At 42.2% G+C, this 24,321-nt stretch overlaps 1 protein-coding gene and 1 long non-coding RNA gene across 10 annotated transcripts in view; one reads left to right on the forward strand and one right to left on the reverse strand.

Moving 5' to 3' along the window:
* The window catches only part of MFAP3L (microfibril associated protein 3 like), a 128,435-nt gene that overhangs the window by 17,294 nt on the left and 86,820 nt on the right, over positions 1–24,321 (forward strand). For 4 of the 7 annotated variants that reach the window (XM_058720910.1, XM_058720913.1, XM_058720908.1 and 1 more), the window contains exons 2-3: positions 6,163–6,582; positions 19,326–20,158. In XM_058720910.1, the coding sequence (XP_058576893.1) occupies positions 6,294–6,582; positions 19,326–20,158 (1,122 nt within the window). In that variant the 5' untranslated portion in view covers positions 6,163–6,293. Of the gene's footprint in view, positions 1–3,286; positions 3,424–3,627; positions 3,776–5,309; positions 5,553–6,162; positions 6,583–19,325; positions 20,159–24,321 lie in introns of those variants that run through there. The other 3 variants (XM_058720911.1, XM_058720912.1, XM_058720909.1) reach the window with 3 other exon arrangements.
* The window catches only part of LOC131506869 (uncharacterized), a 201,345-nt gene continuing 196,474 nt past the window's right edge, over positions 19,451–24,321 (reverse strand). For all 3 annotated transcript variants that reach the window (XR_009259201.1, XR_009259200.1, XR_009259202.1), the window contains one exon: positions 19,451–19,561. This is a non-coding gene — a long non-coding RNA (uncharacterized LOC131506869). The remainder of the gene's footprint in view (positions 19,562–24,321) is intronic.

Below are 24,321 nucleotides of genomic sequence, written 5' to 3' on the forward strand. Positions count from 1 at the left end.
TTTTGAAGGACTGACTGCATTTTAAGCTGCTGGATTATAGTACTCGTGGTTTATTCTTTGGTGGCTAAAATGTCTTTCACAATGTTATAGTGTTATTAACTGAACTTTTCACCATGCTGTCTGTAAAATCCAACAAGCTACACAGAGTACATTTGTAGAATATTTCTCCAGTCCCCAAAGTGACATGATGTCTTTATGTTCTTCTGGTAACACATTGTGAATTTACTCTGAAACAGTTGCCATTGAATTCCAAGAAAGTGTGGCTTCATGCAGCAAGTGTGTGCACATTACTGTGGGCCCAGTATTAAGGATACTTTACAGAGCTATATGCCAGAGTTTCTGCCATCAAAGAGCTCTCCTTGCAATTGAAAAGAAGTTTCCTCAACACAGAACTAAAAAATGCAAGATCATATGCCAAGGAGGAGTGTTAAAAGTTTGGTACAAGCTGCAGGTGCAGTGGAAGATTAGAACTGGGAAGGCTGTGAGAGCCATGAGGCTTGTAGGAAGGGGGAAGGTGGGATTTGGAATGCATGCTGGGCAGGCTATCAACAAACATCTCCTCCAAGCCTCCTCACCCAGATCAGCCTTCTACCTCCTCTGCCTCCCCACCCCTAAGCTCACTGCACCTGGAGAACATACTGAAATCAGCTGGATCTCTCTCCCTCGTAGATTATAAGTGGACATGGCCTATGGCTTATTGAGCTTTGTAGCACTCTCACACCCTACCCCCTGTCCCAGACCCCTAGCAGTGTGCCCAGCTATAAATACTCAAGTAAATACCTAAAAAATACTTAAAAAAAAAAAATGACCTGGGGCGCCTGGGTGGCGCAGTCGGTTAAGCGTCCGACTTCAGCCAGGTCACGATCTCGCGGTCCGTGAGTTCGAGCCCCGCGTCGGGCTCTGGGCTGATGGCTCGGAGCCTGGAGCCTGTTTCCGATTCTGTGTCTCCCTCTCTCTCTGCCCCTCCCCCGTTCATGCTCTGTCTCTCTCTGTCCCAAAAATAAATAAAAAATGTTGAAAAAAAAAATTTAAAAAAAATAAAATAAAAAAAAAAAATGACCTGAAAGGGCATGGTATGAGATCTGGTGAATTCCTACTAAAACCTTTTAAATCATTAACGTTGATGAGTTAAACACTCTGTTTTCAAAAATAAATGTTCACAGAGAGTTTTAGAGCAAAAATGCACTGACACAAACAACCTACAAATTACACATTGTACTTTCTGTGCCTTGGTAACTTTTCAAAGTGGGAAAGGATGGGAGTGAGGTGGGGGAGGGAGGAATGAGTTTGTTAACTGAAATCCCTGCAATAAAATCAAGACCTCTGCCCCCCACCCCTACCCCCACTCCATGCCTGCCAGGGTCTCTGAGGGAACTAGTTAAGCTCTGGAACAGTTACTGTGTTTCTAGCCCAAAGTGCCCACAGACATTATTAAAATATAGAAGAGGAGACTGTTCCATCCTGTTCATTCTTGGTGGCACAATGTGTGTGAAAGTAGAAAACCACAGCGGCCAGCCTTTGTTTGAAAACAGTTCTCAAGTTCTGTATTTAAATTTTTTTAATCTTTTTTTTTTCTTTTTTTTTTGAGAGAGAGAGAGAGAGAGCAAGTGGGAGAGGGAGACACAGAACCCAAAGCAGGCTCCAGGCTCTGAGCTGTCAGCACAAGGCCTGACATGGGGCTTGAACTCATAAACTGTGAGATCATGACCCCAGCTGAAGTCGGAGGAGGCTTAACCCACTGAGCCACCCAGGCACCCCTCGGGTTCTGCATTTTAAACCTTAGTGTGATCCTCCACTTGTTGCCTTCTTCCTACTTGTGGGGAAAAAAAAATGTTACAGTATATTTACTACACACACTTATTAGAAACTACTTCATACTTTGTCTTGTCTCTCATTCTCCCCTAAGCTATTTAGTCAGGCATCTGCTCTGGCGTAGACATCAGGGGGTCAGAGAGGAGTGACTCCAGACACTGTCCTCAAGATGCTCAGTGCAGTGTCTGCCCAGAGGGACAGCTCATGTATTTTCAGACTCAAGTCCCTGCCAAAGGACCCAGTGCTGAAAATCATTTGTAATTGCTTCTGGTGGTGGGAGGGCACCCAATAATATATTAAACAAATCCAAGAACAAGGTATGCCCTTTAAATGCTATAACAAAAGTCAACTTGAGAAGCATAATTTCAGCAAAGGATGCTATTATACACAGTATCCTAATAATTATTGTTTATCAAGCTGAGCATTGTGTAAGTGCTTTATGTGCATTTGATCATGAATCTTTATAATTGTCCTGTACTTGGTGAGGTCTTGGCCAGAAACACATAGCCAGTAAGAGTGTTTAGGTCCCAGATCTTGAGCCAGTCTACCTACAACCTGAGGCCATGCTCTTAACAACCATTCTGTACTGAATAGATCAGCTTTACAACTTCCCTGTTAAAAGGAAACCACAAGTTTAGCCAAGAAAACATTTACAAAGTCATAACAGGGTATGTGTCATGCTGGTGCAACCCATGCTATCTCCCTTAGACCACAATTCTTGCTGGTGGAAAAATGTGTTGGCCTTCCTGGGGCAGGAAGGCACTCAAGTCCACGGGGGAGTATGGAAGTCTCCAGCACTAAGAAAACTTTTCTGTCTTTCCCACTGAAGAAATATATGGCCTGAAGCTGATTTATCACCCCTAATTTATTTACCTCTTCAGTTTTATTGTCTACAGAATTGGAATAATTATTTCTGCCTTTAGAGAGAGATTCATGTATTCAGTAACTTATTGTCAGGGATAACTTCAGGCAGTGCAGATGTAAAGATAAATGAGGCAGACAGAAAGTTTAGTATGGTATTGGCACAAGGGTAGCCATAAACAGTGGAACAGAATAAAGAGTTTACAAGTAGATTCACTGATTTTGACAAGAAGGCAAGATAATCCACTGAAGACATGATAGTCTTTTTTAGAAAAAGAGCTGAAACAACTGGATATCCATACAGGGAAAAAATGAACCTCGGTCCTTACCTCATGCCATACATACACTCAAAAAAAAAAAAATACTGGAATGGATCAGTGTAAAAACTACCATTGGGAAAGGGCACAAGGGAACTTTTGGTGATGATGGAAACATTCTATATTTTGTTTATTGTGGGAGTCACCTGGGTGTACAAATTTGTCAATACTCACTAAAATGTATACTAAAATAGGCACATTTTATTGTTTGTAAACTATACCACAGTAAAGCTGATTTTTTTTTTTTTTTTTTTTTTGAGAGAGAGAATGGGCGAGCAGGGGAGGGGCAGAGAGACAGGGAGACATGGAATCCGAAGCAGGCTCCAGACTCTGAGCTAGCTGTCAGCACAGAGCCCGATGCAGGGTTCAAACTCATGAACCATGAGATCACGACCTGAACGAAGTTGGACGCTTAACCATCTGAGCAACCCAGGTACCCCAAAGCTGATTTTTAAAAATAATATCCTGTCACTCCTTTGACAGTGAATGTTAGGTAAAATCTAAATTCCTTACTCGGTCCTACAAAGTCCTAGGTGATCTGGACCTGTCTACTCCTCTGACCCATCTTATAGTGTTCCATTTGCTTTTGTTGTTCTTTCTGGAATGTTCTTCTCTCAGATCTAGGTGCAGCTGATTCCTAAAGAGGCTCCAGCTCTGGGGCCATCTCCTTGGTGAAGTTCCCACCTCCTCAGTGAAGTTCTCCTTGGTTGCCTAACTCAGCACTTGACTACATCATAGTGTGTTTTCCAAAGCATGCATCATTAGCTGAAATTCTTACTTACATGGTATTTATTTATTGTCTGCTTCTCCCCACGAGAATCTAATATCCGCATCACAGGAAAGATCTGTCTTGTGTACTCTTCTATCTCTAGGACCTAAATAATGTCTGCCTAATAGTTGGTGTTCAGTAATTATTAATAATATAATAAGGTAATAAAAAGAGTGAGGATTCTATCATGGAGACAGGGCAGAAACACAGAATGTTGCTAAGTAAAGTAACGGCACCATAGATTTTGTGTTGCAAAATGGTTATAGGATTGGATTGCCAACTGGGGAAGACTGAAGGCAGGCAGATTATATAGAAGACTACCACAACCATTTCTGGTAAGAAGATAGGGAGGCTGAACTGAGGCTCACTCAGAGGAGACAAGGGATGGAACAATAAAAGCAATATTTAAGAGGTGGAATCAGCAACCTGTATTTATGTTCTGAGGGAAGGAGGGCAGTAGTCGAATTGAAGATTATATCCATGCACATCTGAGTTAATGGTGGTGCCCTGAACTGAAACAAGGGATGTGGGAGATGTAGCATAGTTAGCAGATGAGTTTGGTTTGGGAATGTTAGCTTTGAGCCACCTGCAAAACATCCTGGTAATGCTGTTCAGTGGACAGTTGGTAATACCAGTCAGAAATTCGGGAAGGAGTCAGGACTGAGGGCATGGATTTGAGAGTTATTAGGTTGTAGGTGGTAATAAAGGCATGGGAATGGAACTTTAGCAAGAGCTGAGGGTAAAAAGAAAGGAGGGCCAATGATGAAATTCTAGGGGTTGACTAACTTTTGAGGACTGGGAAGAAGAAAAATCAGTAAAGAATAATGAGAGCAGTTGGGAGGAGCAGAATGTGGAACCCATGAGAAAGAACAATTAATAGTGGCAACTGCCACAGAGATCTGGCAAGAGAAAGACTGAAAACTTGGCAAGTAGGAGTGACTGGTGACTTGAGCAAGAGCTGTTTGTTTCAGGCAAAATACAGAATGTAGTCATTTGAGGAGTAAATGGCGGGCATGGGGAAGGGACTTAGGATAGGATGCTGAGGATTCTTTCCAAAAGGTGGGAAAGTAGGAATTCCTGGCTGCACACCCTAGTAGGAGAAAGCTGTCTTCTAAGAATACAGCTGGACTAAAGCATTTGATTCAAAAGCTGAAAGTGTCTGTAGGCATTGTGTGCAAAGGATACTGAACTACCTGAGCACTGATACACAGATTGCCAAATGTCACCAAGGGCCTGGCTGGGGTTGGAGATGGTTCCTTTAGTTTGGCAATAATGGCATGGTTGTATGATTCTCTCCAGTGGTCTCCAGCCTCCTGGGTGTAGGAGCCAGGATGCCAAGTGACTGGCTTGATCACAGTTGTATACTGGCAGGGTAGTTGTGGCAGAAGGACAAGAGGTGAGGATATTGGGGATTGTGGTCTACAGGATTGGATCTAGACTGAGACAAAGTAAAGCAGGCAGGTCGAGTGGGGAGGGGGTGGAGATAGAGACTGAGGGAAAATAGAAGGGCTAGAAAGTCCAGTGAGGAGAGTAAGAGATCTGAAGAATGGTAGGGTGCAGTTAGAGATGGTTATGTAGAACTTCAGAATTACTTGGAATTTCAGAATTTAGAATTTGGAGAGATGAAAGATCCGGGGTGTGCTTATGTGATTAGTGGATGAAATGGAGGATAGAGACATAGGTGAAGGTTAGATCTTTGAACTTAAGAAGTGTAGCCACCATAATGTCACCCCATTCATACTGATGTTCCCCTACCTCTGGGAGACAGATGAAGATTGAAACCAGGAAATCCAGTGAGTAATCAGGAATTGGTAGATAACAGTTACGCAGAGCAGAGAGAGCTGGATGTATGAAGCTGAAAGGAGCATGGGCATTGCATGAAAGGGGGAAGGCATATCCTGAAGGCCATAATGGCGAGTTAGGAGAATGCCAGACTGATTCTGGTGGAGCCCTTCCAAATCCTGGCAGCATCCAAGCTGTGACCACTGGAATAAACTGGAAGTCATGTGCACTGGAGGAGAAGAAGTTAAGGAAGCCCCAGGGGAACAGTCGGGTCATCTGCAATAGCAATAGGTGATAGGGTGGAAAGAGACCTCATAATACCTAATGAAAGAAGCCTGAATTGGTTTTGGAACTCTCGGAAGTAATGCAATATAAATTTAACATACAAAGTGTGTATTTGTTCCCACTAAGAGCTATATATTTCAGTAGCAAAAATAACAAAATTATATTGTTATGATTTCTGTGAAAAATGTAATTTAATATTTGGAACAGCTTTTGAATCTGTGTTTAAAAATTATGTAGGTTTGTATTTTAGTTGGGTTTCTAGCATTTTATAAATAATATTTTTAAAGTATGAATGCTAATATTTATGTGTGTGGGTTTGTTTTCTTTTTTAAACAGGTTCTTAATCAAGAACCAACTCTATGGATCCAGGACAGGTTTATCCCATGGCCTGCTCTGAACAGCGTGTTGTCCAATAGAAGATTCCATTGGCAAACCGTCTCTGTTGCCTTATAGAGCAAGCAAAGAAGATGGATCGACTGAAGAACCATCTGCCTGTGTGCTTTCTACCTACTGTGCCCTTTTTAATCCTAGTATCCACTCTAGCGGCTGCTAAGAGTGTGACTAATAGCACTTTAAATGGCACTGACATTGTCTTGGGCTCTGTGCCTGTAATCATTGCCAGAACTGACCATATCATAGTCAAGGAAGGGAACAGTGCCTTGATTAATTGTAGTGTTTTTGGTATCCCTGAGCCACAATTCAAGTGGTATAATTCCATTGGCAAGCTGCTGACAGAAGACGAGGAGAAAGGAGGAGGTAGGCTTTCAAGTTGTATCAAATATCCTAAGATATAAACATGGACTTTGGAACCCGCACTCTGAATGTTAGTTGTTCCTATTCAAGTGATTTAAGGATCTCATTTTGTCTTCTTTCTCTAAGGCAAGAGGGAGAAATATATATTCTTAAGGATTCGAATCGCTAATTACTTCATAGTTTGCACTTTTTGACTTGGAAGACAGGGCAAACATAAGTCTTAAAACGCCTCTTGGAATTTTGTAACATAATGCATACAAAATGTTATAGGGACGAATGTAAAATGGATTTTCCATAAGTATACGTTCCATTTATAAGGGAGTTTTATTTTGTGTCATGGAGCTGGGTCCAGTAAACAATATAGCAGGTGTTTATGGTTAAATGTCAGTTTAATTCATTGACTGTGGATTTAAAGACCACACTTCTTAAAAGAAGTCTCTGTGCAAGGTTCTCAGCCACGACTTGAGATCATTCTGTGCTTCTGAAGACCTGGCTGAAGTTTCTAGATTGTTGCAGCTGAGGCCAAGACGGAAGATTCAGTAGCAAGAAATAACATGTGGCAATAGGGGAATGCTTAGTTTTTAATGAGTGCATTTCTGGCCAAAAAATGTGAATCACCTACATAAGCACTGAGCCTGCTTCAGGAAAGACTTCGGCCAGAGAGAGGATTGATTGGGTCATTGTGAATAACTACACTTCTTGTTTTAGGTGTGAGAAGTACTTGTCTGAAAACCCAAGCCTGAGCTAATTGACCTGAAGGAGTTAATGTACTTTCTAAAGCATTTACTGTGTGAAGTAGGGGTGGGGGAGTAAAAAGACCATTGTTCTGAAGTAGCAGCTTACTAGTTTCTGTCACCTTTCATTCATGTTGTACTTCCCATCCACAGCCCTTTAAGCAATGAATAATCCCCAGAGAGTTTCTGCTCCAAGAAAACCTACATTTTTAATCTCTTTCCTTCATTTTATCTCACTCTGGAAAAGAATGGAAGCTAATACCTTATGTCTCCTTAGGAGCTGAGCAAATGGAGTTTCCTTGCCATTACATACTTGTGGCTCACCGCTGTGTCCCTCATGGTTAAGGCCACTAGCAATCCAACTACCTGGGATCTGGGGTTTCATTGTAGCACTCTCACATTGCTTTGAATTAACCATTCAGGGATGTACAACATGACAAAGCTTCCTCCCTCCAGTGAAAATACCACATGTTACATGTATGTCTGTCTGTTTAATTTGGTAGAGTGGACCTCTATCCCCACCGAGTAAAATTTTGAGGCCATAGAATTTTTAAATTGGAAGGGACTTAGAGACAGTGTAATCCAAATCTCTTCTTCCACCCACGTTTTCCCAAAGTCCCACTGTTAGTTAATGGCTGTGACTAGAACCTTCACTAGTGACAGTGAGAAGAAGAGACACCACCACCCCAGGCCCACAGTTAGTTTCCACCCCTACCATTCCTTCCTCACAGACTCCAAGTCAAAAGCAAGTGATCCCACACTTGTGAAGGGGGCAGTAACCATGGTAACATACACACACTCAAGTCCCCGTACTCCATCAGATCTTTCTGCGAGCTGGGCCGCCGCGGGGAATAACAAGGGAACTGAATTGAGGGGAACAAGGACTCCAGACCTGAATCTACCTTTCACATGGACACTGAAGCACGGGTCATCACCGGTACCAAGGAGCTGGGGCACTAAACCCCTGAGTCCTAGAGAGGGAGACACTGTGGGAACCACAGTGCTGGGGCCTGAATTTCAGTCACCACATTTTGATTGCAGTCCTAAAGTAGGGCCTTTCTGCTTCAGAGAGATCACATGTTGCCTCAGTTGAAAAGGTCGTTCTAACTATTAACGCGGGCTTGGCAAGCACACTCTGTACCTGCCTTCTCGATCTGTGTCTTAGGAGGCTGGACTAGATGGAAGCCACATGGCTTGATTTCCTTTTGTTCTGTGGCACTCAGGTGGTCCATAGTAGCAGACTGCAGAAGCCCAGAACCCCAGAACCAGGGGAAGCCAGCAAAAGCCTTTGTGGCACAGAGAACTGCTCCATCAGAACCCAGCATTTGTATTGTTTGCAGCCAGCAGTCTTGCTGATAAATCAGTTAGCCATTTTCAAATCTCATAAGGAAGATGCACTGCAGATTTTTAAAAAGAACTCGTGTGATACTAGTACTTGATGTTCCAGCTCAGCCTTTGTATTGCAGTGCATAATAATAGTGATTCCAGAATGTCAGGAACACAGGGCAATACACAAAACACTGTACCTCACAACCAAGCAAGACATAAGAAATAGCAGAAATGACACTCCTCGTCATGAAATATTAGAACTTCAGTGCTCAAATGGCCTATCAGAGGACCCATAAGTCTTTAACTCTTTCTTTCTGATGGGGAAAATGCCCATATTATAACCATGGACAAAAATTTCAGTTGTCAGGCTAATAGTCTAGAAGTTTAAATGGAGCAGTGTTTCATTATAACTCAACAAAGAGGTGATTGAATGAATATAGTATGAAAAATGATGCTAATATCCCAGAACATTACCTAGATACAATAGACTACTGTTAAAACCAAACTAAAAAAACTAATGTAATTTTCATTAACAATCCCAACCATTGATTAAGCCCTCGTATACCAAGTTACAGATACCATTTCTGATCCTTACAGTAAGCATGACGGGTAGATATTATTAATCCTTATGTATACAGTTGAGGGACCAAGTGAACAGAGAGGATATTACACGGCCAGAGTGTGGACAAGCTAGTATTTATTCTCCCTCTGTGTCCAACCAGCATCTGCTCACTCTTCGGGTCTTGCTAGGTGAAAAATGTTGAAGAGCATCCAACCCAGACTGAGTGAATGAGAGAAGCCTTCCTGGATGGAAAATGCATGGTAATCACCCACATCAGTTTCAGTGTCAGGATATGTGCTGTCACGTGTATATGTGACACACACACACAAAGCATCAAAATCACCTGGTGACTCGATCTAGGAGCACATCACCATTCATTGTGTGATTAGGAAGGACCAAGTTCATTTCTCGTTTATGCTGAGAAAGTGAGAGAGCTATTATTCACGCCAGCCCTGCCGGTCCTGGAAAGAGTGGGGCTACTGCCCATCACTGGCGGGAGCGTCAACTGCTTCACTGCCCTTCCCTGCTGCTCATTCCTTCAAGTCCAGAGGATCGAGACAGGCTAATGTGTAATCTGTCTGGGGAGGAGGACTTTTCTTTTTCTGGCCGTTCACTAAAGGACATGTTTTGGGGGTAGTCCACCACCCATATTACAGAAATAGCTCAGAATTCCAATAACATGCATAACCACAAATGACCACAAAGTCCTTTTGCTTGAGGTGAGTAGAAATAAACAGTTGTCAGAAAGTATTATGAAAAAAGTGCCAGTTATTTCAGGTACTAATTATCCAGCGTATTTTTGCCATGGCTTTGTACTCTGACTTTAAGCCATTTAAATGCACATTAGCACCTTTGATGATAAATAACGAGCATTTCAGGAAAGTCAGCCAGCAGAGGCCTTGCCAAACACCTCTGCCTTGTTAGCGATTAAGTTTGAAATTCTTCTTCCAACTTAGGTTTGAGACTTCTGTGGATTGGTTCTCCACACCCTTATAGCGTTCTTCCACCAAAAATAACTAAAGACTGTCTTTTAAAGTAAAACATGCACAGAGTAAATGGAGCCAAAGTGCACAAAGTTCCCAATTGTCACCTCTGCTACTTTAGCATTGTGGAATTCATTATTACTGGTTTTGGTTTGTTTGTTTTTGTTTTTAAGAGAAAGAGCACTCACATTTGCACACCAGTAGTGGAGGGGCAGAGAGAGAGGGAGAGAGAATCTCAAGCAGGCTCCACGCTCAGCTCGAAGCTCCATGGTTGGTGGGGCAGGGGGAGGGGAGGCACGATCTCATGACAGTGAGATCATGAACTGAGCTGAAATCAAGAGTTGGTCACTCATCCCCCTGAGCCACCCAGGAGCCCCATAAGTTTTGCATTTATTTATTTATTTGCATTTATCTCCACTTTTCAAATTTTTGGAATAGACTATAAAATGCCTGTTCACTACTTCTGCAAGGGACAACAACCTGTGCCAGCCCTGTTTTCAGACTAGTTCGTATATGACCTCCTTACTTAATGCACGTCTAAGAAGGGTCAGTTCCCACGGTAAATATAAATCATCCTTTACCTCTGAGATCGGCGTGAAGTAGTGCATTAACTACCGAAAATATGCTGATTTCTTCTTTTAGTAGATTAAATATCTGAGATGAAAAATCAACTTACCAAAGGCATGAAATAAAATTAGTGTAATTAGGAATACATTACTGGAAATCCCACAATAGCCTTTCCTTAACTCCTCTGAGCCACAGTTTTTGTAAGATAGAGATAATCCTTTTTTACTAGCAGGTGGGGCTGAGCGTCTTGAATAAACTATTGTGTATTAAACATTTTGCACAGTGGCCTGGAACATGTCCAGCTGTCAGTAAATGGCAACTGCTGCTATTGTTATTGGTAATATCGCCCTATATTTTGGCAGCCATAGATTCCAAGTGCCTAAATCTCTATTTTATAATCTAGTGTGTTTTGAAAAGACAGGAAATAATTTCCTGGGTAATTTCTTATTCTCTATCTCGATCTCTCAACCTTAAAAACATTGAATTAATATAAAAAAAATTATAGCCCTTCAAAGTTATTTGAAATTTCAGGCTGCCTGGGCAGCTCAGTCAGTTAAGCACCTGACTCTTGATTTCAGGTCAGGTCATGATCTCACAGTTTTCAGGTTTGAGCCCCGTGTCAGCACAGAGCCTGCTTGGGATTTTTTTTCTCTCCCTCTCTGTGTGCCCTTCCCCTGCTTGTGCTCATTCACTCGCTCTCAAAATAAATAAACTTAAAAAAAAAGTCATTTGAAATTTCAAAACAATATTGAGACTGCCATGGTAGCAAGTTTGGAATCCTTTCCTTCATCAGAGGCTTCCCCTTGCCCCACCATCACTCTTGAGTACACCGGACCTGTTGATATCCAACATGCTTCTATCTCTGAATAAGCAGTGAGCGTATATGGACATTACTAAATGTGTTATACACAAGATGAACTTTACATCTACCTAACTCAGTGGTTCTTGCGGGAGCCTGTGTTCCACCCAGAGGACATTTGGCAAAGTCTGGAGATATATTTTGGTTGTCATAACCTGGCGGAGGAGGGAAAGGAAGTGGGGGAAATTATGCTACTGGCATCTACTAGGTAGAAGGAAGGAATGCTGCGACACATCCTTCAATGCACAAGATAAACCCCTACAAAGAATTACTCGGCACAAAATGTCAAAGGTGTCAAAGCTCAGGGACCCTGATCTAACCCAAAGAAGCACTCCTCTGCTCACTAAAGAATCATTCCAAAGTAGATCTTGAGGTCAGTTGTTTGAACCCATTATGTATTCTTTCATAAAAGTAGTTTAAATTATTATGGCTCATTTTCCAAATTGATCCATGTCAAGGGCCAACCTGATAACTAACCACCATTTATAGCTTTTCTTGGATGAGTTATGCTCCATTTGGGGTATGAACTCAGAGTGCTATAGTCTTAGCTGTGAAAAGACCCTTCTGGATCCACCTCAGATAAGGATGACAGCTGAAATTCCCAACATGGAAGTCATTTATATGAACCCAGTGTAGGGTGCCCTTGTCTTGGAAAACCACCTGTAGCTGTTCTCAGAAAAGACTTGCTAGCCTGCGTGGAATTACTTGGCACTAAAAATTAAGATCACCAGACCCAGTTAGCTGGAGGGTCATATGTTTCCTTTGCCAGGAAGTGAAAAGACAGTAGGTAATCTTTTCAGATATTATTTATACCTTTAAGCAGAGCGTAACTCCAGGCTGTGAACAGCATAGCCTTCCACCCCCACCTTCCTGAGCTGAAAGCTGAACTAAGCCTGTATTATCCCAGGCCACCTTTACTCCACATGATGTAGGAACTAGCTTGTGAGAGCTGCCCTGGTAGCCTCTGAAGAGGTCTCTTGGGAGGATTGGGGGAGTGGTGCATAAGAGCCCTTACGGCTTGCAGTGTTTATAACCAGAGTCTTTGCAGTGGCTTCACGGAGCCGTCATCTACTGCAGAAGCCTGTAACAGATGCAGCCATGCAGTGCTAAATTTGTTTTCAATTATGTTTTGTAAAAAGGCATGGACCCTTTCTCTTCAGTGGTCTGTTTTTCACATATTGGAAGATAAGTACCACATTTATAGACACCTACACACGTGCATCTAGTTCTTATTTGAAGACTCGATTCGATGCGATATTCAGGTGAATCTTGTACTTCATTTATGTTTACCTAAACATTTATTGGAACGCTTACCACATGAATTTTTTAAATTTATTTTAACTTTTTGAAATGTTTGTTTATTTTTGAGAGAGAGAGAGAGCAGGGTAGGGGCAGAAAGAGAGGGAGACACAGAATCTGAAGCCTCCAGGCTCCAGGCTCTGAGCTGTCAGCACAGAAGTCAAACGCTTAACCAACATGAGAATTTTTAAAGTTGGCCTCAAGAAAATAATGTATTGGGACACCTGGGTGGCTCAGTCTGTTAAGCGTTGACTCTTGATTTCAGCTCAGGTCATGATCTCGCGGTTTGTGGGTTCAAGCCCCATATTGGACCCTGCACTGAGCCTGCTTGGGATTCTCTCTCTCTCTGCCCCTCCCTCACTTACTCTCTCTCTCAAAAGAAATAAATAAACTTAAAAAAAAAGAAAAGAACCTACTTATTTTGGCCAGTTGAAATCTCCTCCTTAAAAACCATAGGTATGTAAAGCTCAAGAGCCTAAGTACCTCACTGGGATTGTGAACAGAGTTTTAATCTTTTCATGCCACTCACTGGGGACATAGACAAACCATACATCAGCTTATTTACACATTCACAGAAAGGTATCTCCAAAGAAAAAAGAAATCCTTATCTTCGAATAAGTAATTTGGGGGAAATTCTAAGAGCTTAGTATTTGGGCATAATTTTAATTTCTAATGCTCCATGATCCTCAGGAAAAGCTGGAGAAATTTAGGATTGTAGTAGACACGGTGTTTGAAGGAAGCTGTAATTATAGTATCTTTGTAGGTTGTGTTCTCACTTTCCTTATGATTCTTTAGTTCCAGAATGTATCAATGCTGTTCATTTCTATACAGCAGTAATGTGGTCAGAAGTCGTTTGCATGAGCCATAGTTCTGATCTAGTGCCATACACTGGCTACACACTGAGCCACAGTGACTCCCATCATATGACTGTAGCCATATGAGGCTGCTGATCTGCTTCTCTCATTACTGGACAGTCTACCTGACCCTGTCCTATTGACATGACATCGTAGTGTCTGGAGCAACTTCCTCTTCCATGTGTGTGTGCCCCACAGTGAGCACGGTGGTACCAGGTCAGCCACCTTCCTGCCTTGGGACCAAGGTTATGGCTTCTCCCAGAGAATGTTGGCAGGAGGGGAAAGTTCTGGAACCATGTCCCTGTAGAAAAACTATCCTGAAAAGATTTTTCTCATTACCTTGATTTTCTTATATTCATTAATATTTTTTCAGTCAATTTAGGCTTGTCTGATTTGAGAAATTTCAAGAAGTCTACAAGTAGGTCATAGACTACATTCATTTTGAATTTTGACAGATGCCTCCATATCAACCTTCCAAAGGTTTTACCAACCTGACTCCCCACTGCCACGTGTGTAAGCATCCCTTACCCTGTTCTCTCAGCAACATAATGTATAATCAGTGTCTTCCCTCTTTTTCTAGCACTCTGAAAGGTTGCAAGTTATGTTTTGGGGGGCGCCTGAGCAGCTCAGTCAGATAAGCATCTGACTTTGGCTCAGGTCATGATCTCATGGTTTGTGAGTTCAAGCCCTGAGTCAGGCTCTATGCTGACAACACAGAGCCTGCTTGGGATTCTCTGTCTCCCTCCCTCTACTCCTCCCCTGCTCACGCTGTCTCTCTCTCTCTCAAAAATAAACTCTTAAAGTTATGTTTTTTATAGTTAGACACTATTCATATTTCTTTTTTCTGTGATTTATCCATTCGTATCCTTTCCCCATTTTTTTCTTTTGAGTTATTTGTCTTGATTTATAGGAGTTTTTTTTTATGTTTTATACCTAGTAAGCATTTGTCTGTCAAATATTCGTAATTTTCTCCCACTGTCATTTGCTTTTACTTTTACTTAGTATGACATATTTTATAGTGTAAAAATTTTAATTGTGGAGAAATCTAATCTATTATTGTTTTCCTTTATAGTTTCTGGGATTCTTGAAATGCCTAAAAAGCCTTCGTATCCCTAGTTTGTAAAAATGTTTTTATATCCTCTATTAACTTTATGCTTTTTAAAAATATTTTTTAATGTTTATGTATCTTGAGAGAAAGAGCATGTAAGCAGGGGAGGGGCAGAGAGAGAGAATCCCAAGCAGGAACTGTGAGATCATGACCTGAGCCAATATCAAGAGTCTGACACTTAACCAAGTGAGCCATCCAGGCACCCTAATTTTATACTTTTAATTTACATTTAGATCTTCAGAATACTTGGAATTTATTTTTATGTATCACATCAAATAGGAACATAACTTCATTTTCATTTTTCTTTTAAATGAATGGTCAATTATCCCAATATTCTTTCCCTGCTGATTTAAAATATCTTCCTTATTTTTAAAATTCCCATGCTTACCGGCATCTGCTTCTGGACTTTCTGATTTTCTTCACTGGTTTAGTCAGGGGTCAGAGAAGTTTTCTCAGGTAGCAAGGTGACAGCGAGGTGGTGTCTGAACTGGGCTAAGAAGGGGTGAGGTAAGGCTTGGAGGCAGGAGGGAGGAGAGCTTTCCAGGCAGAGAGGAAACCTGTGGGAAGGTCCTATGGCAGCTGTAAGAAATGAAATAAAGCCTGTTTGTCAGGGGGAAGTCCTGTAGGGTGAGGGGTTCCTGTTCTCCCACAGGATAAATACAAAGCTCTTGAACATTCTGGCCCTGCATTCCTCTCCGGCCCTGTCCCCACCCTAGCCCTTCTTGGTTTTGGACGTAGTTTGTCAGCTGCAGCAGCACAGCCTGGGTTCCCTCTATTGCTCCTATGCCACCTGCACCACCCAGCCCGCCCTCATCCTGGCCCGGTTCCCCAAGCCTCTCCAAGAAGCTGGTGCTCTCACCCCACTGCCCTGGGCCAGCACTTTGCCAAGTGAGCCACGGTCCTTTGTTGCCGTCTGTGTCCCTCCTTGGGCCGGATGGTTTTCTCAGTCGGGGATCCTGTCTAACTCATCTTTGTATTCGTACAGTCGAGCGTGGAACCTGCTGCAAACGCAATTTACTCAATAATGTTTGTTGACTAAACGTTTGAACAAGATTAAAAAAAGATCACTGCCCTTCTAAAAATGTCAGCTTGTGTGTGTGTGTGTGTGTGTGTGCGTGCGCAGCATAAAATACACACTGCAGTACAGCTAAGAAATAACATCTGTTAGCTTTTCTCTTTGCAAAGGAGAGACTGTCACCACACTACTTCTGCTCCCACGTGGGAGGTTTTCATGTGCGATTCTTGTGCCTGGAGTTTCTCAGGGAGACTGTGACAGATTCCCAGGCAAACTCTAGCAGCCCTTCTCCTACTGCATGTGTCGGTATTTTAGGGTGAAGCCTTCAGGTGAGGGTCACCTTACAGGACCAGAGTGGATGACGGGAGGTGGAGGAAGGGCTTTCGAAGGGTTACAATCTGAGCAAGGCACAGGGCATGTATTAGTGAATAACTGTCAAGGGCATTAGGGAAATATATTACACGTAATCTTTGGTAATATATTCAGAAAGTCACGGTTTAACATCCGCCTCTTTATTTCCTCCAGAATCGTTGCATGTAGATCTGACTCGGCATCAGCTGCCGACATTTTAGGTTTTTATCTGTGCTAAAGTGATGCGGCTTAGTGAAAATTCAGCACAACTTTGACATGCCCAGTTACCATCTAAAATACACGAGAATTGCACTGTATACGCACTTCATGAAGAGCACTGATGGTTTCCTATGACAGTCATTGTGGGTGTTCTTGTTTTCTTAAGTAAAGTTAAAGCTAAAGCCAGGACCCTTCCAGAATGAGTCTCAGGGCAAGATATTTGTAGACTGAGGCGAATGGTAACGTGCAAGACAGAAAACGTTCTCAAGATGATCCCAGCTGGATGGGTTCTATATGGAAATTCTTCGTGAGCCTGGGTGCAGAGCTGATGTGGGAGGACCACAAAGTGCAATCTATGCCATCTTCATTGTTTTCAGGGCTGCATCTGGTAGTAGAACACACAGAAATCTTTATTTTTCACTAACCAGCGGTCAAGCTGAGACTGAGAGGAAATATGTAGAGTCTTAGTATCAGCCTTTAAAAAAGAAGTGATACAGACTTACATCACCTTTGCGGTGATAACCTTAGCTCCTGTGACGTTATAGTCTTTGGAACGGGTGTGTGTGTGTGTGTGTGCGCGCGCGCATACGTGTGTGTGTGTGTCTGTTGGCTACCAAAGACTTGCTTTGTGACCCATAACAGAATACAGTGATCACTAAAATTATTATTTAGGTGTGAAGAGAAGCTGTTCATAATACCATCAGATACCTGCCTTCTTAGTTTAGTGGTCTTTTCTGCTCTTCTGCTACTCCCAGGTTCAGACTACTTTGGAGGTAATTCCTCCATAAAAGGAACGGCCATGGGAGGTTAGGAGTTGAACAATTTGACCCTTACCACTCCCCATATAAATAACCTCACCTCACCTTCTTCCATCCTAGTTCCTGTCATATTTTCCAACAAAAGAAAGAAGGTAAATTTGAGAAACTCCTACAAGTATAGTCTGTAATTTTCTGGAACCAAATACCTTCCATATCCGTAATAAGCTTCCAGTCAACTCGAGTTTGCCTATGCCCGCTGTAGTCCACCTTTATGAAACATGCACATGTTAAAAATATAAATTGATAATACATTGATTCCCTTGCCCCAGATTATTTCTACATTTGGACAAACCTGCAGCCGAAGTATCAAAATCCACGTTCGGGGAATGAAGGGAGTGGAAGGCCTGCCCAATCTAAATGAGAGAAGATTTCACAGACTGGGTGCTTAGGTTTGTCGGTTGACACACATTCACAAGAAACCAAAAATTCACTAGATTTTCCAAACCAGTGTTTTCTACTCTTGGGGAAAAGAAACTGGCCGAATTGTTAGAAAAGGGTTACTCGGGGACACTAGGAACCACTCTTCACAGATGTTCTTTCAGAAAGAGTAATAGGACAGCACCTACAAGAGGCATCCTGCCAGATCCAGCGTGCCTAGCAGGTAGGAGGGGCCGCAGGTCCCCAGAAGGCACCTCACTGCTCCACCCTAGCTTCCTTAAGGATGTTCCTAGGAGTAGAAGATGCTGGAATGAAGAAGGCCCTCTCTTGCTTCAGTCCATAGTGCCCTGAGACTGTAGTCACTTATGTGTTCACAAGTTTAAAAGGGGGGGAGGAGGGGAACAAGTTGCTTGTTGCTTTTGGGAAATATCAGATTTTTAAATAGAATTAGAAGTCACTGCCAGAAGGAGAAGAAACAAGTGAAAATACAATTCGATAATAGGTACTTAAAAGGAAAACTACATGTTGAACTGCTCCATCTCTCAGGAGAGGCTCCTCTAGTTGGCTTGTGGAGCCGGAGTGCTTTTATGGAGAAATATCTCCCTGTCTGCTCCTCAGAGCTCCCAAGAGAACTGTCCTGGACCCTTCCATCTCTATAGGACAGTATAGGTAGGCTTTCAGAAAGCCTCAGACCCAGGACCTAGAAGCCAAACTTCTAATGACCTGTGGGTACAGAGGCAGACAAAGAATGAATCCCAATGAAAGAGTTTCCCCTGATTCAGAACTTCATCCCTGGGGCAGCACTAGCTCCTTTCCAGGCCAGAGAAGGAAATCGAACTGCACTTATCAACATGCATTCTCCATTATGTGAGGCTTATTTTCAACTTGATGGGTCTATAATTTATTTGCAAGGCTAAAACATTAAATTGGTATTAATTCATACCCAGCCTCTGAATGTTCACATTGTTAGCTTGTAACTTTTAAGTACTATAAACAATTCATCATAAATTCTCAAAATTAATGACATGTTATGCTTGAATTAACTGAGGTCATACAAGGATAACTTCAACCTCAAATATGAGAAACCCAGGTAAACAATTATAATTTAATTGGCTTACTCCAGACTTTATGTTGATCCTAAAATACTTTATATTCTTAGAAGCATTAAACTCCCTCAATGAACATATATATTCAATAGCGTCATGCTCGTGGGCAGGTTAGAAAACCAGATGCTATGTTTAAGGAATTCTTTAATAAGAGCGCAGTATTTTCCAGATTGTTTATTTTTCCTACTTTTCACGAGGCTGTAGAATTACGTAGCAGGGCTTGGGGGTTAAGAGTGTAGCCTTTCGACCCTGAGTTCATCTGCTCTCCCACTTCTTCCAAACTGGTGACCTTGGGAAGGTGGGCTAATCTAACCGTGCCTTAGTTTCTTCATCCTGTGAAATGGAGCCGGTATGAGTACCACCCTCACAGAGTCATCGTGGAGATGAAAAGCATTATCGCACGTCACTGTGTCACTGGCTGGCACGTAGTAATTGTTCACTGTCGGTATCAGTAGCAGGAGTGGCAGTGGCGGCAGTAGATGTTTTTAGTAATGTGAGAGTTTGTAGACACTTTAATATGACCTGTGTGTCCTCGGTTGAATTTTCCCCCCTTCCTTCCCACAGGAAAATGGCAGATGCATGACAGCGGCCTCCTGAACATCACCAAGGTGTCTTTTTCAGACCGAGGTAAATACACATGTGTTGCTTCTAACATCCACGGCACTGTGAACAACACGGTGACCCTGAGAGTCATCTTTATCTCTGGAGACATGGGCGTCTACTACATGGTCGTCTGCCTTGTGGCCTTCACTGTTGTCATGGTCCTCAATATCACCCGCCTGTGCATGATGAGCAGTCACCTGAAGAAGACCGAGAAAGCCATCAATGAGTTCTTTAGGACAGAAGGTGCAGAGAAGCTGCAAAAGGCATTTGAGATTGCCAAGCGGATCCCCATCATCACCTCAGCCAAAACTCTAGAGCTTGCCAAAGTCACCCAGTTCAAAACCATGGAGTTTGCACGCTATATCGAAGAGCTTGCCAGGAGTGTGCCTCTGCCTCCCCTCATTATGAACTGCAGGACCATCATGGAGGAAATCATGGAGGTGGTCGGGCTTGAGGAGCAGGGGCAGAATTTTGTGCGGCACACTCCAGAGGGCCAGGAGGCCTCAGACAGGGATGAGGTTTACACAATCCCAAACTCCCTGAAGAGAAGTGACTCCCCCACTGCTGACTCGGACGCCTCATCGCTGCACGAGCAGCCTCAGCAAATTGCCATCAAGGTGTCTGTGCACCCACAGTCCAAAAAAGATCACGTGGATGACCAAGACGGCGTGCAATTTGAGGTCAAAGATGAAGAGGAGACAGAACCGTCAGCCGACCGTTCCCCGGAAACTGCAGAGCCTTCCACAGATGTAACATCCACAGAGCTAACGTCTGAAGAGTCAACGCCTATCGAGGTATTAGATAGAGTCCTGCCACCAGCTCACCTGGAAACTTCAGAGCCAGCAGTGGCACAGGACAGAAACACCTGCATTATTTATGAAAGCCATGTCTAATATCAACCATGAAAAGCTATGCATATCAAGAAAATCAGGGGCTGCTCCTTGTAGTGCAGATGTAGTACGCACTCGCCGCTAAGCCTTACCAGGAGACTCTCATCCCTTAGGTAGGAGTGACGCCATTTTAAAAGGGGAAACACCTGAGTGCAGTTTATGACATGACTGGAATTTCCCCCACAGTAAAGGATGTGAGAAACATCAGGGTGCAGAATTGGTAATACTGGACGGAAGGTGTCTGTCCATGCGATACGAATTTTAGAGGCTCTTCTCTGCCAAATAACCTTAATGGGTGATGCCCTTTTGTCAAAGAGAATATTACTATAAGATATTCTGAGTTCAAGAGCCCTGTCCAATGCACACCGCATTGCTTTTCCTTTAAAAAAAATTATAGGTCTGCTACAATAGCAAATGCACGTACATGGGTTTGTTGCACTTTCTTCTCAGTTTTATTCCTTTCACTGTTCCTTTATAATGGAGTAGCTGTTGTTACATTAATACTAATTGCTCTTTCCGGTTTGGTCCTCTTTGCCACTTTGTCCTTATTTTCCCCCTAGAATACTTACCTCAGAGGCTTGGTATCAGTCACTGGTGCCAGGGCTGATACCTACAAGTCACCTGTAATGTTCCCGAGTAGTTACTAGGCTCACTGTTTTTGTCACTACCCAGGCCTATGTTCATACATCACTTTTTTTGTTTCCAACGAAGCTGCTATTGTGAAACTGAGAAAAATTTTGCCCAGGAATAGCACTTTATTAGCCAAAAACAAATGTGTTTACCTGTCCGATTCTGAGAGCCTTTTGGTGGAGGGAAATTATAAAAGGTCGAATATACCTGTATTACCCATGAAACCTGTCCTCTGTGTAAGTAACATCATCTTACAAACAAAAACTGATTATCTGGAAAATGTATTGCTTCTGAAGACAGCAGCATATGATGAATCCCTGTAGGTTGTAGAATATTGACTTCCCAGAAGGGCTTGGAGGGCCATATGCCATCGAGTGACTCAAACACTTAATTCAGGGCAGCAAAATAAAGATCTGTGAAGTTGTGTAACCAGGTCCGCTTTGTGAACCACGTAGCTAACCTGTTGGTCTTGAAGGGGAGAGTGAAAGGTTGGAGTAATGACCTAGGGAACTGTGTCATCAAATTTCATGCCAAGTTATTGAATTATTTTTTAGTCTCACAAGAAAGCAGTAATATGTGAGGCTGAATGATGTTATGGAAAGGAGAAAAAGTCAGTCTATGCAAAGGTCAACACCTTACCTGACTGTGCCAATAACTAGCTGCCTGGCTTTGGGCAGGTATGGGTCTCAGCTTCCTTATCTGTCAGAGGGGGCAGACTAGATAGGCTCTGAGCACCATTTAAATGGTCTCACTCTCTCACAGAACCACCTCAATATCATCGTGCTTGCTCTCTTTCCAGTTAACGGATTTTCACTTTCATGTCTGGGTTCAGCTAACATTTTTTATGCTGCCTTACTTACTCAAGGAGGATCAGTTTTAAATAATCATAGCATTTTAAGCAAGTTGTGGATCTTCTCTCCCAAAACATCATTAGGACCACTTCTATAGTTTAAATTTAACCATAGTGAGAATGAGTGGTATTTCATCGTCACTTAGAAGCAGGGGGAGTAACCTTAAAGTTGTTGTAGGGGTCATGGCCACATCAAGTGATGGGGTCGTATTGCTGAAGGTTACACGGGCCACGTTGGTACTGAGGGAGCAGACCCAGATGTTTAGTCCTCACTCTGTCACTATCTAGTAAGTGATCTCGAACAACTCCCTTCCCTTCTCTGGGGCTTAATCTTTTCCATCTGAAGAATATGGGGGTTGTGCTTGATGAGTCACAAGGTCCCTTCTAGCTCAGACATGTATTGTTTTACAGAGTTTGTAATCTCTCAAGATAGGTCCCTGCTTCAAGAGACAAACAACATTGGGAGCCAAAATGGGTACAGGAGATTGGATGCTTTTTGCTGTCCAAAATTTTACAACAAATATATTTGGCTGTGCAGCTGAGGGCAGTGGGTTTGGCTTTAGGGGTAGCCTGACGGGCTTCTTTATTCATAGACAACCAGTGTGGAAGGCAACCTAACAAGACATGGAGTTTGGTTAGACAAACTTGTCCAGGAATGAACTGCTGGCATCTAGTTAGAAGGGTCTTGGCGGGGGGAAGGGGGGGTCACATAAAGCAACTAGTAGTACAGCAGTCAAGAGAAAGCATGACTCCTATGTGGGCTCTCTGGATTAGGATTTTATGTATTTGGGTTGCAGAACACCTTTATCTCCAACTCTAAGAATATAAACATTTTCCACTTGCTATGGAGGTCAGCAAATTCTTACTACGGATCTATATGCCCAAAACAACAACTGAAATTTAAGCTCATTTTGTGATATTGTGTGAACTTTTTTGCATTGTGTTCAGTTATTCCACCCAAACCCATGTGCAGATTTCCACATGGAAAGGCATCAGTTCTATCTAGACATTGATAAGAAATAAAAACTTTAAAATCAGCAGATTTTTAATGAAGCAGGAGCAGGAATTTATGACCAAAGAATGTTCCAGATTGGTCTTAGCTTCTTAAGACTGGGGAGATGATGATGATGATGATGATGATTATATAGATTTTTCCAAACTTTTCCCCTCTTAGGGCATCAAAAAGCTCTTGATAGAATCATAGCCAACCTAAAAGGAGGTTGGTTTACAATGGAGATTTCTCCTTCCAGAAATTCTACACTCTTCCTATCCATCCTACATCTTCTTCATGAAATGAGAAAGGCTCTCTCCTTCTAGAATATAAAATGTAGAAGACCTTGTGACTTTCAGCTGATTTTTCAAAGACAAACTGCTCAGCTTCATAGAAATTCATAGACGTATGGCTGTATGTGTGTGTCCTTGTGTGCACGCATGAGCGTCAGGCTGTTTGGGGCAGTTTTAAAAGCTTAACGCTAAATCCCAAGCCACGTCCTTTGGGTCTTAGGTAGTCATTCTCAACATCAGTCTCTGGTTTCTGAGTCATATCTCTAGCAACTTCTTTCCTTGAAATTCTGAAAATGATTCAGATACGTGTGCATATTTAATTCACTTAGATGATCTGTAAACTTGGATGGTATTTATTCTAAATGGAAAAAAACACAATTTTATACTGAAAATCTATGTAATTTATAATGGCTTTGTTTTATATATTATATTTTCATATCTTTAGGGCACATCTACTGTTCTCATCTTTTTGTATATCATACTCAGCAAAAAGAAATACTAATACTTGACTAAAATCTCTAGGAACCAAATGTGATGTATAACGTATAGAAATTGCTCTAAAAATAGCTGAATGTTCTCACCCATCCCAAGCATTATTGTGCCATTACATCCAGAATGAGTTGTCTCAGATGTTTATGAGCATTCCTTTTTTCAAAACTAAGGCTAAAAGGTCTTCACATCCCACACAATGGATTCTGGAATCTCCTTCCTATCTTTATCTTTTTTATTGTTTGTTTCATTTTTAACTGTAGAAGTCTGTGTTGTTCAAGCTTGCCTTTGAAGGGCAAATGTGAGATAAGAAAGCAATTTGATGAAAAGACTGAATTGAACTCTGGCTATGTAAATTATTTAGTGGACTGCTGACATGTTTTAAGTCTAATGCTTCGATTGTTATTTATTGGTGATCTAGGGTCTGCTCAGCTCTTTAGCACACGAAGTAAATGTAAGGCACAAAGAATATTTGCATGTTTTGAACAAGCACTCTCTCAGTGTAGTGCAGCCAACACAGATCTGCTTACCTGCAAAAACACCCATCCCAGCCATTGGAGAAACAGTTTGGGAGAGGCAAATCAGCCACCTTTTATTCGTAGATTGAAATGCAGTGTTGTTATCAGTGCTAACTCTTAAATGGCAGCCCCTGAGGTTCTGTTAACAGGGGATTTCCTGTGAGTGTTTCATTTGGTAAGAAAATGGAGCATTTAACTTATCTTTCAGATACTGTATTTTATATTCGGCACAGTTCAGCTACTGTTCTGTACCTATTTCACAGATCCTTTTGGCATTCCGTTAAGATTATAATCCC

This window comes from Neofelis nebulosa, chromosome 3 (assembly GCF_028018385.1).
Source record: "Neofelis nebulosa isolate mNeoNeb1 chromosome 3, mNeoNeb1.pri, whole genome shotgun sequence".
Taxonomy (NCBI): domain Eukaryota; kingdom Metazoa; phylum Chordata; class Mammalia; order Carnivora; family Felidae; genus Neofelis; species Neofelis nebulosa.